This window comes from Silurus aristotelis, assembly GCF_946808225.1.
Source record: "Silurus aristotelis genome assembly, chromosome: 6".
In the NCBI taxonomy this organism is placed as follows: domain Eukaryota; kingdom Metazoa; phylum Chordata; class Actinopteri; order Siluriformes; family Siluridae; genus Silurus; species Silurus aristotelis.
The window spans coordinates 1,299,582-1,313,811 of NC_139579.1; the positions used below are offsets into that span (position 1 = coordinate 1,299,582).

At 41.9% G+C, this 14,230-nt stretch overlaps 2 protein-coding genes across 4 annotated transcripts; both read left to right on the forward strand.

The window, feature by feature from the left end:
- Positions 1 to 1,440: 1,440 nt before the first annotated feature.
- On the forward strand, positions 1,441 to 6,911 carry thap7 (THAP domain containing 7). 3 transcript variants are annotated; one of them, XM_083545235.1, is made up of 5 exons: positions 1,441 to 1,621; positions 2,598 to 2,677; positions 3,215 to 3,370; positions 4,048 to 4,164; positions 4,697 to 6,911. In XM_083545235.1, exons 2-5 carry the CDS (start codon positions 2,598 to 2,600, stop codon positions 6,021 to 6,023), a joined length of 1,680 nt encoding a protein of 559 aa, XP_083401361.1. In that variant the 5' UTR covers positions 1,441 to 1,621; the 3' UTR covers positions 6,024 to 6,911. The 3 variants fall into 3 exon arrangements, with proteins under 3 accessions (XP_083401361.1, XP_083401359.1, XP_083401360.1); XM_083545233.1 differs by having other exon boundaries at positions 1,442 to 1,621; positions 4,694 to 6,911; XM_083545234.1 differs by lacking the exon at positions 1,441 to 1,621 and adding an exon at positions 1,648 to 1,786 and having other exon boundaries at positions 4,694 to 6,911.
- Positions 6,912 to 9,371: 2,460 nt separating this feature from the next.
- On the forward strand, positions 9,372 to 11,523 carry LOC310728112 (ras-related and estrogen-regulated growth inhibitor-like protein). Its single transcript, XM_083545267.1, has 4 exons — positions 9,372 to 9,562; positions 9,688 to 9,741; positions 9,858 to 9,934; positions 10,651 to 11,523. Exons 1-4 carry the CDS (start codon positions 9,442 to 9,444, stop codon positions 11,065 to 11,067), a joined length of 669 nt encoding a protein of 222 aa, XP_083401393.1. The 5' UTR covers positions 9,372 to 9,441; the 3' UTR covers positions 11,068 to 11,523.
- Positions 11,524 to 14,230: the final 2,707 nt, after the last annotated feature.

Below are 14,230 nucleotides of genomic sequence, written 5' to 3' on the forward strand. Positions count from 1 at the left end.
TGTCCTTCACTTTACACATACAAAACCAGTGGACCTGCAGGAAAATAATCACCAAGTTACATCATTAAAGCCAATAATCCAATAGATAGCCAGGTGTGAGATGTTTAAGGATGTTAGTGCACAATGTGGAGGTAAAGAACATCCAGAAGTGAACATTATAATGGTGTCCGTCCTCACACTTAGCCATGGATTATCACCGTATTCAGTACCATGGACACTTCCCAGCTTTGAGGTGTTCAAGCTGTTATTGATGTTTGCAGAAAAAAACGGACCAAAAGGATAAAAAAATAACTGCTTTATTTTCCTACTTATTTTATAGCGCTAGAATTCTGCTTCTCCGAATCACACCCTGAGATAAAGTAGTGCTAGAAGATTACATTTATATCATTGTGTCATCTTTATATTAATAATGAAGCTGTTGAAGTTAACTCCTGGTACCGTTTTTTTGTTCTATTTGGTTTCTTTTCCAGTTCCTTAAATTCACTCGTGCCTCAATTATCACTGTGTTCACCATATAAGTTCCAGCACACAAAAAAATCCTCCATGTAGCTCAGAAAAGTCATAAAGAAATGTCTAAAATACATGTCTCACTCTGACCTCAAACGAGCAGTGTGTTTGACGCTCGGAACTTACCCCGGAACCTCCAGCCAATCACAATCCAGTATTCCCAACTACATTCGAGGTGGTGATAGCTCAGTGGTTTAAGAATTGGGTTCTAGCTCAGAAGGTCACAAGTTCAAATCCAAGCACCACCAAGCTGCCACTGCTGGACCCTTGAGCAAGGCCCTTGACCCTCAACTGCTCAGTTGTAAATCACTCTAGATTAAGGCATCTGGCAATAATGTATTCACACTGAATAGGGGTAGAATTTCTGACCTGGTCTGGTACTTACTGGCACTGAGAGTACTCTGGAGATGTCTTCCAAAAGTTATTCAGTAAATCCATCTCTAGCACCGTTTCTATTTACTGATATTTATATTTAAACGATTGCCCATAAGTCGTTCATGGACGATGGTCTAGATGATTTGTTCATTTCTACTGCACCTCCGTAGGTACAGAAACAGAATCGCGTATTTGAACTTTTGGTCCGAGTCGTTTGTTCTTTTATGAAGTGACTTAAAAATGATTTTTAACATTATTTTTACAATAAATATGGGAGTCACATGATAGAAGAACTAACGACACACACCAGGAGATATGAGAGGTGAAGCTACTCATTCTGTTTATCATCATTTGTTTTTAGCTGCACTGTTATATGTTCATGATTGGAACTGTAGTTAAAGTTGGTGTATGAAGACATTTTGGGAATCTGCTTATTGAGAATTTTATTTTATTTCTGATTGAAGGAAAGACTTCAAGAAAATGACTTAAAAAAAATTTTTTATTTTGATAAACGAGATTCAAAGAAACATTTTTTTGTTCTTCAATAAACAGCAGGGAAAAAAAAAACATTTAAAAAGTAAACAACAGCTTCTGACCAATCACAATCCAGAACTAGTCAGATAAACGCCAAGAGCGCCATGACGTCATTCCCAGCTCGCTCTCTGATTGGCCGGCGTGCTGGGGGGGGGGGGCGGTTGGATTAGGAAGAAGAAGACAGCCATCTTCGTGAGGTCGAACAGTAAGTCTTTAATTTCTCTTTCTACACACAAAATGGCTGCATTTCAGACCGAGTCCAAGCACTTTATAAACACGCATTAAAAGGAATGAAATATATATAAATAATAATATATAAAACTCCCGTGCGCACTAGTCAGCACTATTACAGGTACATTTGTGTGCATATGTATGTAAATATAGCGAGTTTAACAGTTTACAAATAATCCCAGACTTTTTTTGGTGAACATTTTAGAGCTACAGATGGTTTTATTCAGTGTGTCAGGAGGAAAAAATATATCTAATAATACAGCAGGGAGAGAATCCTGACCTGGTGGGAAAAACTGTAGAGAAATATAATTATACACTGCGTCGGAGGGGATCAAGAATGCGCAGGAGTTGCGCAACACGTTGCAATGCGCATGCGTGGATAATTTGAAATAATATGTTTAAAATCGATATTTTAAAGTCGCTATGGTGATATTATGGTATTAAAAAAGTCTGCCTAATTGCAACTTTATTTCAACTATATATAACTATATACTTTATTTATAGCTTTATGTCATAAAGGTGGAATTGGCAGAAATAAAGTGGCAATTGCGGAAAAATTTAGTCGCATAGACTTTTTTTTCCCACAAATACGACTTTGTTTTTTCGCAACTGCGACTATTTTTCGAAAGCTTCAGTTCAATATGGTTCAGTTTCCTGATTTGTACAAAATAAACGATCCCCTCGTTAGCGTCACTTCGCTGGTCCTGTTCCATTGATTTCCAAACATCTACAGTACAGTAATATTAATGTTACTAATAATAAAGTGGTGTATGAGTGTTTATGTGTATAAAGCATCAACCTATTTTATTCTTTTGAAAAAAAAAAACCTCACAACATATCCCGGATCCATGGAAATCGGCAGATTGTTTCACTGGTAGCAGAGCGTTTACAGCTCATGTGATGTAATAAACTATAGTGAGTTAATTGGTTGTGTTTTTTCGTCCCTCTAGATGCCCAGACATTGTTCTGCGACTGGCTGCAGGTCCCGTGATAACAGAGAGGCTCGTTTAGCAGGAGTCACCTTTCACAGGTAAGGAGATCTGTGGTTGTAACTTGATGCCATTCCTGAAGATGTGGATTAGTTTTTTTCTACTCCACCTGAAGAACGTGTTCTCTTCACGGGAACCAGAGCTTTCAAAAAAACCGATGCGGCGGCGCTTTAATCTCTCAGGCTGCAGCTGTGTTGCATTCTGGGGCTCTAAATTCCATGTTTATGTTCAGGTTCTCTTTAATATGATATGGAGGGAGATGTTGAGTTTTTAGTTTAGAGTGAAACCTGAACAAGTTCCAGACGTCTCAGTGTGATTTAGGTTCATGGTATAATATATATATATATATATAAATTTATACACACTAGAAAAATATATATATACATGAATTGGCAGAAAGGGATGGATGAATGATTGACAGAAGTACAGATTAAAGTAATTCAGTGTGACAAAGTGACACAGTGCACATCCAGAGTTTAAGTGTCATATAAATAGTGCAGAAATAATTGTGCCATTAAGGAAAAGTGAGACGGAGAGATTTGGCTGGGATTCAGGGTGACATTGTTAATAACCGTCAGGTTGCCGAAGAAGGGAAATCCCCGTCGCACCGCCTGGATCACCAACGCCCGCCGTAAAGGCCCCGGGGGGAAAGGGCTCTGGGAACCTCAGAGCGACTACATCTATTTCTGCTCCAAACACTTCACCCTCGACAGCTTCGAACTCTCCGGAGTCAGGTGTGTGTGTGTGTGTGTGTGTGTGTGTGTGTGTGTGTGTGTGTTTACACTCGTTTATTTACTACATCTCTCATTAGTGGTGTTTAAACTGTATTACTGTTATAATATTGCATCCTTTATTATTATTGAGAGAAGGAGGGAGGGAGAGATGAAGAAAGAAAGGATTGAATAAAGAGACAGAGGGAGGGTGTGAGAGATGAAGAGAGAGGCAGAGATAGAGGGGGTGAGAGAAGGAAGTAGATAGAGAAGGAGGGGACGATATGGAGAGTGAAAGAGTGAGAGAGAGGGAGAGAAGGGGGATTAAAAGAGAAAGAAAGAGGGAGGAGTGTGTCATGTCCATGATGATGGATAAATTGTGAATCACATATAGAACACATCTTCTCCTAAATGGTCCTAAAGGATCTCCTGAGCTGGACCCACCAGCACCTAGGCTGGGTTTCATCACCCTCAGAAACCTGGTGTTAACATGAATGGTAGATGTTAGTTGTGAGGGATCAGAACTCTGAGGTAGCTTCACCGGAGTAGGAACTAGAAAAAGTTATCAGGAGCTCAAATGAAAGCTCTTGCAGAAGTGCAGTTAGGGTTCCTGAAAGCTGAAAAGGTTCCTGCTACTGAAATTTGAATCCTCAGCGTGAAGGTGTCCATGCTGTTGTTTCATGTGCTTTTTGTTCCTGTAGTGGATATCGCAGGCTGAAAGATGACGCCGTTCCTGTGATGGTTGAAATCCCTTCTGCGCAAAAAGGCAAGTCCTCCAGAGGAAGGAGCAAAACACAGAGTGGAGACAAACATCTGAGGTGGGTCTCATCCCCGCACACACAGGCAAACAGCATTGCAGGGGGCGTGGCCTCTGTGTCAGCTCTAATGATGCAGGTGTGTCACCTTTGTCATCCCAATAAAGGAGGCATGACCTCTGTCAATCCCAACGTCCTTCGTTATCCTTAGTGAAGGAGGCGTGGCCTCTGTACGCCCGATGATGGAGGCACGTCATCTGTCTCATCCCTAGTGATGGAGGCATGGCCTCGGTGTCAGCGCCAGTAAAGGAGGCGTGTCCTCTGAATCATTCCCAACGATGGTGCCGTGTCACCTGTCAGCTTTAGTGAAGGAGGTGTGGCCTATGTGTCAGCCTTATTGAAGAAGGCGTGGCCTCCCACAATCCATGTTGAATCACAATACACCATATCTCAGTGAAAGCTTTTGAGCAGAAGCAATGCACACACACACACATATACACACACACACACATACACACACACACACACACACACTCACACACACACTTCTGCTTAGTCTAAACATATTCATTTGATATGATTTTCTCCTCAGCAGTCCATCCAGACCTGATCAAGATCTCTCTGACTGTAAGGAGTCTCTGATAAACATTGCTCTGGGACACATAGTTGAAGATGAAGAAGCTGAAAGCATCAAGTCAGCCACAGAAGACCATAAAAACGAAACGTCTCCACCATCGCCTTTACTGTTACAAACACCAGCACCTGATCAACCCACGGATCAACCCACAGAAATCCCCTCAGCTCCACCTTCTCCATCCCGCTACATGAGGCGCCTGCCTCCTCCTCCCGGCTTCTACCTCGCCAAAGAGCACAGCTACGCTCAGCTCTGCCCCCTGGAGTGGCGCAAACGCTACGAGAAAGCTACAGACAACCTGGAGAAGGCGCTGCGTTTGCTCAGAGCTGCTCGCCGGCGGGAAAACCGCCTCCGCCTCACGCTCCTGCGCCTCCAGGACACCAGACTCAAGCAGACCTTATCTCAAATTCCAGACCGAAGGAAGGACGGTCAGGACAACCACAATCGGTCAGAGCCCCGTCAGAGTGCAAAGCCGGACCGATCGGGTCAGAACAGGGGTCTGGAAGAGGTGGAAGAGGCTGAAACGGAGGGCACGGGTGAAGAAATGGAGCTTCTGACAGACGAAAGTTGGAGGAAAGAACCATCTGTTAAGCTGAAGGACGGCGTAGAAGATGAGGACGGGTGCTGTTTTTACTGTGGACGAGGACGAGAGGACGAGGACGCCAAAGAAACCGGATCTCCCAGGAGCAGAACGGTCCAAGCCAGAAGAGGACGAGGAAGAAACGTGTTTAGAGAGACGATGGCTGAATCTAAGAGCCACCTGAAAGCTCCCGTGTGTCAGAACATGGACCCTGAGCAGCTCAACCTTCTTTCCCATCAGTCTGAAATGCTTCTGCAGATTCACCCACAATCCTCAGCGACCTTCCAGGAAATCACTTCTTCATCGCCTCATCTGCAGCACCTCCAACTCCTGCAACCCGACCTGAGTCTTCTTCATGCGGATATGTCCAGCACGGACGTTAGCCTTACCCAGGGCGACGACGGAAGCGGTGGTATGTGCCACGTCTTTCTGGTTCCTGTGTCTACTGAAACCAAGGAGATGAGCAGGATGGGTGTAGACGGCTCGATCCAGAAAACCCAGTCGATCCTGATGGCAAAAGAAACCTTCCAGGAGGTGATTAGTGAACAAGAAGTGGACATGGGGCTGAGACAAAGCGGACTGAGTGCTAATCAAAATGCCCAGCAGACAAACGTCACCAGCAGGATGGTGTCTGGAGACGTCACCCAGAGGCTGAAGGAACATCTGGAGGGTTTCCAGCTGCAGCTAAGCAGCGAATTTATCGATTAGTTTTGCTAATGTTGCACTTCTTGTTTTTGTTTTTCCTAAACATGCTAACTCTCAAAATACTTCTGGACACATCGCAATCATCCAATCAGATTCAGTCACTCAGATAAACACTCGCTGCACATAAACGCATCTCACAGCACCTTCAGCAAATCCGCTTACACCAGCAGGAGACCCACATCAGGATCACCTCAAATCAACGTGTGATCTTGGACGTCCTCCTGATCACCTCCAAGCTATCTAATTACACTGTCTGGCCAAAAGTATCAGGACACCCGACTTTCCCACCAAGATGTGCTTCTTCTCCAAACCGTTCCCACAAAGTTTATTGTACAGGACGTGTTGGGATGCGACATGAAATTTCACCTTCACTTGAATTAGGAGACCCAAACCTACTATAGCTTCACAATGCCCCTGTGCACAAAGTCAGCTCCATGAAGATCTGCATTCCATGGGTTGGAAGAAGTGTGTGGAAGACTTAGACTTCACCCCAAAACTCCTGACCTTCTCACCTACAACCTGACCTTGTGGATGAACAGATCTGGTGGTAAAACTTCTTCTCAGAAGAGTGGAGGTGATTATAAGCATGAATGGAGAATAAATGTGGAATGAGATGTTCAGTAGAAACGCCAATCTTATGGTCAGGTGTCCACAAACTTTTGGTTATACAGTGTATACCTGGTGAAATCACAAAACACAAGTTATTACAATAATTCTAATAAATATCATTTCTCTCAGTTTTGTTTTAGTGATATTTAATAGTGTATTTATGTTGGATTTTGTTGTAGGTTTGGTCTAAACTGCAGCCTGCAGATGTTTAGGTGTCAAATACTGATACGGAGTGAACACCCTAACAGTGTGTGTGTGTGTGTGTGTGTGTGTGTGTGTGTGTGTGTGTGTGTGTGTGTGTGTGTGTGTGTGTGTGTCAAAAACATTTACAACTTCATCATCATTTGATTTACAGATGAAAGAAGAAGGCTTGATGTATTATATTAGAACAAATGATTTAATTTTCAGGTTTTATTCATCAATAAATATTTTTTTAACTAAGAAAAGGTTTGATGTGTTGTTCAGGTTTTCCACCAGAAACAGCAATTATATATATTATATACAGTATCAAAAGATTTTAAGTCTAATTTTGTAACACGCCAGCAGATGGCAGCACAAGGCTTCACACACAGTCACAGGGAACACCAACCTCCATCAGTCAGTGTGCAATACATAAAATTGCTGCCATTGTCCCATTGTCGGTGTGTGATATGGAACAGTCCCGGTGATTCTCACGTGCCGATTTCGTCCCCCAGCTAAGAAAAGAAATATACCTGGGGGAGGGGTTAGGGGACTATTTTACCCCAAGGGTAAAAACTCTAATACCTCTTATATATGAACCTTTATGACAATTATTTCAATATAGATCTGTACAATGAGAATAAAAGTGTGTGTGTGTGTGTGTGTGTGTGTGTGTGTGTGTGTGTGTGTGTGTGTGTGTGTGTGTGTGTGTGTGTGTGTGTGTGTGTGTGGAGCAAGGTGGGTTAGATCATGTAATTCACTTAGATCTTGTAATTGTTTTAATACTCAGATATTTAATAAATGTATTTGTCATATGAATATCTTTACAGTCACCCAATGGGTTGATGAATATTCAGAAAACCTCCGACCTTCCAATCAGTAACACAGACTCTACCATAACCACTGAACTCCCACTTCCACCTACAAATACAGAACATAAACACTTTTTGAAAACTAACCCTAGGATCGTTTTAATGTGTGTGAGTGTGAGATACACCACCAGAGGTCGCACAATCCTTCATTTAAAACCCCACTGCCTTTGTAAAGACCAGAGAACTGAAGTGTCTACCTTCTGATATCATGTAGACCTGAGCGTCAGTGAACAAGTACCTGCATGCCCTATGGCCGTAAAGTTCGCATTGCTAATGAAGTGCACATCTAATGAGTTGCTAAAAGCCCCATCTCACCCGTGTGCACTTTTCCATTCAGTGCTTAGTGGAGTTCATGCAGCACATGTGTAAAATGGCTGTGCAGTTATCTCCATTTACATTTAAGGCATTTAGCACATGTCTTTATCCAGAGTGATGCACAAAAGTGATGTTCAGGGCATGAATTCTTTGATTTGACCAACACAAGTCTTTAAAAAGCTAATATTTGGAATTTTTTCATAAATTGGATCAAATGTGGTCCAGATGAAATCAATAACAAGGAAATTGTGAAAATAGGTACATTGCAAGACCAAAGGAATGAGGTTTAACCCTTGTAGGATCCTGAGCCATCTAGAGATGTACCAGCTCCATTTAATTCCCAGTTCATGAAGATTTATGGAGCAGAAACAACCTCTTAATCACTACTACAAAAACATTCTCCATATCCTGTTTCTCCAACATTGAACATTTAAAGGCTCTGAGAAGAAGGACTTGGTGTTGAATCTATAAAGATCTCAGGCTAATTCATGAGTTGCTCAGGAGCTCCTGGTTCTACAACTCTATCTGACTGTGGAAGGCTGGAGAAAGATCATTACTCATAATCACACACTCTGTTGCTCATGATATTTCTCCCTTTACACACTGTTTGTAATGTTTTAATAATCTATACTCACACTTTCGGTGTCACTTGGAGTCTGGTTCCTCTCAAGGTTTCTTCTTCATGCCATCTGGGAGAGTTTCTAAGTGAACGTTGTTCTATAATTCTTACCTTCTTTAAAGCAGCTATGAGACAATGTTTATTGTTAAAAGTGCTATAAATAAACATGAAATGAATTTATTCGTATTAAACACCCAAAGCCTACATTCATTATATATGTAATTAAATTAAAATTCATGTGGAGATAAAAAGTTCAGACCAAAATGTTTATATATTTTATATATTATATATTTAAGTGTGAATTTGAATATTATACCATAACCAACATCTGAGAGATGAATCGGGTGAGAAGGATCCTGAAATCGAAATAAACGACTGACGAAAAAAGTGAATAATAAATCACCTTGAGAAAATTGTGCAATAAATGAAAGGAACTTTAAAATAAAACAAAACAAAAATGAAGTTAAATAAAATAAAACAAAATATGATCAAATTAAAATAAAACAAAATGCAGTAAAAAAGAAATGAAGTAAAATAAAATATTATTGGATGTAAATAAAATGTTTTTAATAATGAAATAATTATTAGAATAAAGGATTATAATAATTATTTCATTATTAAATCAATTCAAAACATTTTATTTTGAGACAGCTTGTCTGTTGATTTACATACGTGCACTGAGATATGATTGGTCAGTGTGACTGTGAAGCTCCACCCACCCCCTCCCAGCCCCACCCCCACACTGTTGATATAAAGCAGTCGAGGCAGACAGAGCGCTTCACATGTTAGCAGCTTGTCAGCTTGTGGAACTCTGATCCCTTTCCAGATGGTGGTTCAGGTCGAGCCTCGTATCCGCTACAGCAGCAGCAGCAGGAGGATGGAGGCACATCAGCCCAAAGTGGAAGCCAATATTTTACTGCTTGGAGCAGAAAACGTGGGGAAATCTGGTGAGTCCGTGTGCTTGATGATGATCAGGGATCACTGCATGGATCAGTTTACGTGTCAATGATTTGTAAGTGTTTAATCGCCTGTACTTGACCTGTAATTAAATAGTTTTCTCTTCTTCCTCCAGCATTAACGGTACGTTTCCTGACTAGAAGGTTTATTGGAGAATACGGCTCTATAGGTAAATACTCAAGAAACCACACTGTGTTCCTTCTGGAGAAGTTTCTGTATATGCACTCAAAGTTCAGGTTTTAATATTTAGTATGAATCACGTACAAACGTATTCCTTTCCTCCAGAATCCATTTACACTCATCACGATAAGATCGACGGCCGAGACATCTGCTTCAACATCTGGGACTCGATTTGTCCACAGGTAAGGAAAGTTTGTGTGTAAGAGATTCCAGATATCTGGATTAAAACACTCTAGAAAGTTAGATACCTCCTTTCAAACCTGTCCCAAACCTTCTGAGGCTCTGACAGTTCAGGGGGTTAATCATTAATTGAAGATAAATGGTTGCTCCAGGGGGGTTGGACGAGTCGAGTCAAGGGTAAGCAATGAGGGTTAGGTGAAGAGCCATGTGACTGAAGAAAAAGAAAAATATCAGGCTACTGTGGATGGTTCTACTCAGAACCATGAAAATGGTGACAATCAAACTTTGTGATCTGGATGAGGTTCCAATTTGAGACTGGTTCCTCTTGAAGTTTCTTTACAAATCCCATCTCAGGCTGTTTTCTTGAACATTCTCTCACAAACATCACCTCTGAACCTGCACAAGAGTTCAGCGGTTAAAGCTCAGTGCTTAAAGCATTGGACTTTTGTTCGTAATGTTGTGAGTTCATCCCAGTAAAAACTGCCACTGCTGGGCCCTTGGGCATGGCCCTTAACCCTCAACCGCTCAAGTCGTTTCTGCCAAATAACATATATGAAAATTGAGGTAAATGATCTCTGAGGTTGACTGTAACCGTTTGGTTCAGACATCAATTACGGTACACTAGAAACCAATTCTAGAGTTGACGAACCATTATGACATCACAAGTCTTAAAGGCGCATCATCTCATTTCTCACAACTTCTCCTTTTTTCTCCATAGAACGTCGAAGAGTTGGGTCACATCAACGACAGGCAGCTGCAGTGGTCCGATGGCTTCATCCTGGTCTACAGCATCTGCGACCGGCCGAGCTTCGAGGTGGTGCGCCGTCAGGTCCAACACATCCGCCAGGCGCAGCAGAAGCTCTCCAGCTCCGCGCCGCTCATCATCGTGGGGAATAAGCGCGACCTGCAGCACCGGCGTGCCGTCTCCAGCGAGGAAGGACGGCTCCTGGCGCTCTCGGCTGACTGCGACTTCTTTGAGATCTCTGCGGCCGAAGCGTACCACGGCGTCCTCATGGTGTTTCACGAACTGCTCGAGCTGATCCGCGAAGCCAGGGTGCTCAAAAAGGGCGTGGCTGGTTTCAGGGGCATCGTCAGGAGCATGTCCGCCGTCTTCGGGAGGAAAAGGACTGAATAGACAGAATACTGTTCCTCCTGGAGAAGAAGGAAGAGGGAAAGAATTTACTGCGTCCACATTGGACTACGATTATCGCTTGTTTGGAATTGGATTCGAACGCTCCATGAATGTTCGAATTCGGAGAGACTCGTGTTTGGCCAATAACCTTCTGGATTCTCCTTAAATACATCACAGAATGAGAGATAACTATAAACGGATAAAAAAACAAAACGACTCATACACTTTCATATACACATCCATGTATATGGAAAAAGCCTGTGGTGGTCATTAGGAGGCGATTTCTATGCAGAGTGTGTGTGTGTGTGTGTGTGTGTGTGTGTTCTCAGTGCATCATGATCTTTATTATCTACGAACAAAAATAAGTCTCAGCTGTTAAACAACAAACTGATGATTAATCTGTCACACAGAATAGTGGTGTAATCAGAATCCTGATCGCGCACACACACACACACACACACACACACACACACACACACACACACACACACAGACAAACCCATCATTAGTGAAAGCTCAGGACCTGCCTTAAGTCAGATGGACTCATCTCAGACCAGCCCACTGGAGCAGGGTGGTGTGTGTGTGTGTATATATATTGTAAATAGTAAAGAGATGTCTATGCTTATGATTTTTTTTATAATAAAACATGAACTCAAGTAATCTGCAGGTCTTCAATTTGTCCTTAATGGCATCACATAGAACCAGTAAAAATCAACACGTAACTAGAAAAGACTTGGAGTTGGACCACTAAAGCTTCCATTAAAACCAGTATAATTCTCATTATAACCATTTAAACTAAGAAAATGTTCATTAGAGCCATTTAAACCAGTACAATTCCCAATAAAACCAGTATAATTTTCCTTCAAACCAGTACACTTCTAATAATATCCATTGAAACCAATAAAATTCCCTTTATAATCATTCCAACTATTTAAAGCATTAAAGTGACAGTCCTTCAGGAGTAAAACAGGTAATGAGGTTTCATGAAAAGGAGAAGGAGGAACCAGAGACCTCAACATGATCCTACCATCACCACTGCACTTCCAACAAGTAGATCCATTACAGACCATCATCTGTTAACCATTAAGAATATTACCCATTGATCATGGAATCTTAATGGTGTTCTAATCGTCTCTATTGTTGTCCAGCAGACACCAGTATGAGATCTAGAAGTAACCAATGGTGTTTTATTGATCCTTAATGGTATCAGAAAGAACATACCACCAATAGAAGGAAAAGCATTTCCACTCAGAGTTTTACCATTACAGTTTCCATTTAAACCAGTACAAATCCCATTACAACCACTAAAACCAATACAATTCCCACTGTTAGCATTAAAACCAGTAGTATTAAAATGTCTGAATGTTGTTTTGGGGTTGTTTTTTTGCATGATGTGTTTTTCAGATGGAATATTCTCGAAGCAAGTGTGTGTGTGTGTGTGTGTGTGTGTGTGTGTGTGTGTGTGTGTGTGTGTGTGTGTGTGTGTGTGTTAAATAAACAACCCCTTTATTAAAGGGAATATTGGATCGCCTGCGACTCGGTGGGCGCGAATCCTGACGTTTTACCCCACGCACAGTGTGTGAGAACAAAGCGGAGAGCCTGAGCTCAGGGTCCTCTGGGTAGAACCCTCGGCCGCGTGGGCGTTCGGTTGGAGACGGTTGGCATGGCGATGGCCACGGAAACCCTCGTCTCTGGATGCCGTTCGTCATCTTCTGACATCACGGGAGCCTACATCCAAACACAAACCTCAGGGATATACACACACACACACACACACACACACACAAACAAACAAGTCCAGATACACACGTTTGGCAATCCTCCTACATGGTCTTTTACACACACACACACACACACACACACAAACACACACACAATGGGTCTGGACTGACCTCATGCATCACCATCTTCTGAGAGGAGACCTTTGGGGGGTGTGTGTGTGTGTGTGTGTGTGTGTGTGTGTGTGTGTGTGTGTGTGTGTGTGTTAATTAAACACCAGATGGTTTGAATTGGCGATGGTGTGCGTTGTTCATAAAAAAATCCTGATGTCGTCGTGATGGTAAAGAATTTTTCCTGCTTATGAAGAATAAATAAATAAATAAATAAATAAATAAATAAATAAATAAATAAATAAATAAACAAGTTTAAAAATTGAAACATAAAATAAACCAGTTATGAACAACTCTGTAAATTTTATTTATGTAGATGAATAACCATGAATAACCAGCATAAACCATTCCCTATAACAGTGTATGTCAGTCTCTCCTGATTGGTTGGATTTTTGATGTCTCTGTAGGACAGGATGGAAACCCGTCTGAGAAGCTGCTGCTGAAGCTGAGAAACCAGAGAGAAAGAGAGCAGTGGAGCTGCAGGGGGAGATGAATGTGATTAGGAGAACAGAGAGATGTGAGAGAGACAAAGAGTGAAGGCTGTGTGTGTGTGTGTGTGTGTGTGTGAGTGTGTGTGTGTGTGTGTGTGTGTGTGTGTGTGTGTGTGTGTGTGTGTGTTTGTGTGTGTGTGTGTACCTGTGTGAACTCGCACGTACAAACTGCACAGCTGCTGAATGTCAAGAGCCCTTCAGGTCATTATCAAGAGAAGAGGACCTGCTGTAGCTCTTAGAGTTAATACACACACACACACACACACACACACACACACACACACACACACACACACACACACACACACATCAAATGAATGGACACCAGATATACATACACACACACACACACACACACACACACACACACAAAACCTGAATGAACACCAGATATAAGTATATATAAAAAACACACATTACTCAAACAGATACCACAAATACATAAAAGAAACACACACACACACACACACACACACACACACACACACACACACACACACACACACACACACACACACACACAATGAATTGTCACTAGCAATACTTAAAACACACACACACTCATTTAAAGACCTCACTATCTGTGTGTGTGTGTGTGTGTGTGTGTGTGTGTGTGTGTGTGTGTGTGTGTGTGTGTGTGTGTGTGTGTGCACGCTAAAACCGCACAGCTTGCACACTCGTCTACTTTTCTTTTATCGTGGTTTATTATCATGCTGTAGGAACAGAGGGACACTTTGTCCAGGTATTTTATAAACCCTTAGAAACGTCACATCAGCTCAAAAATCC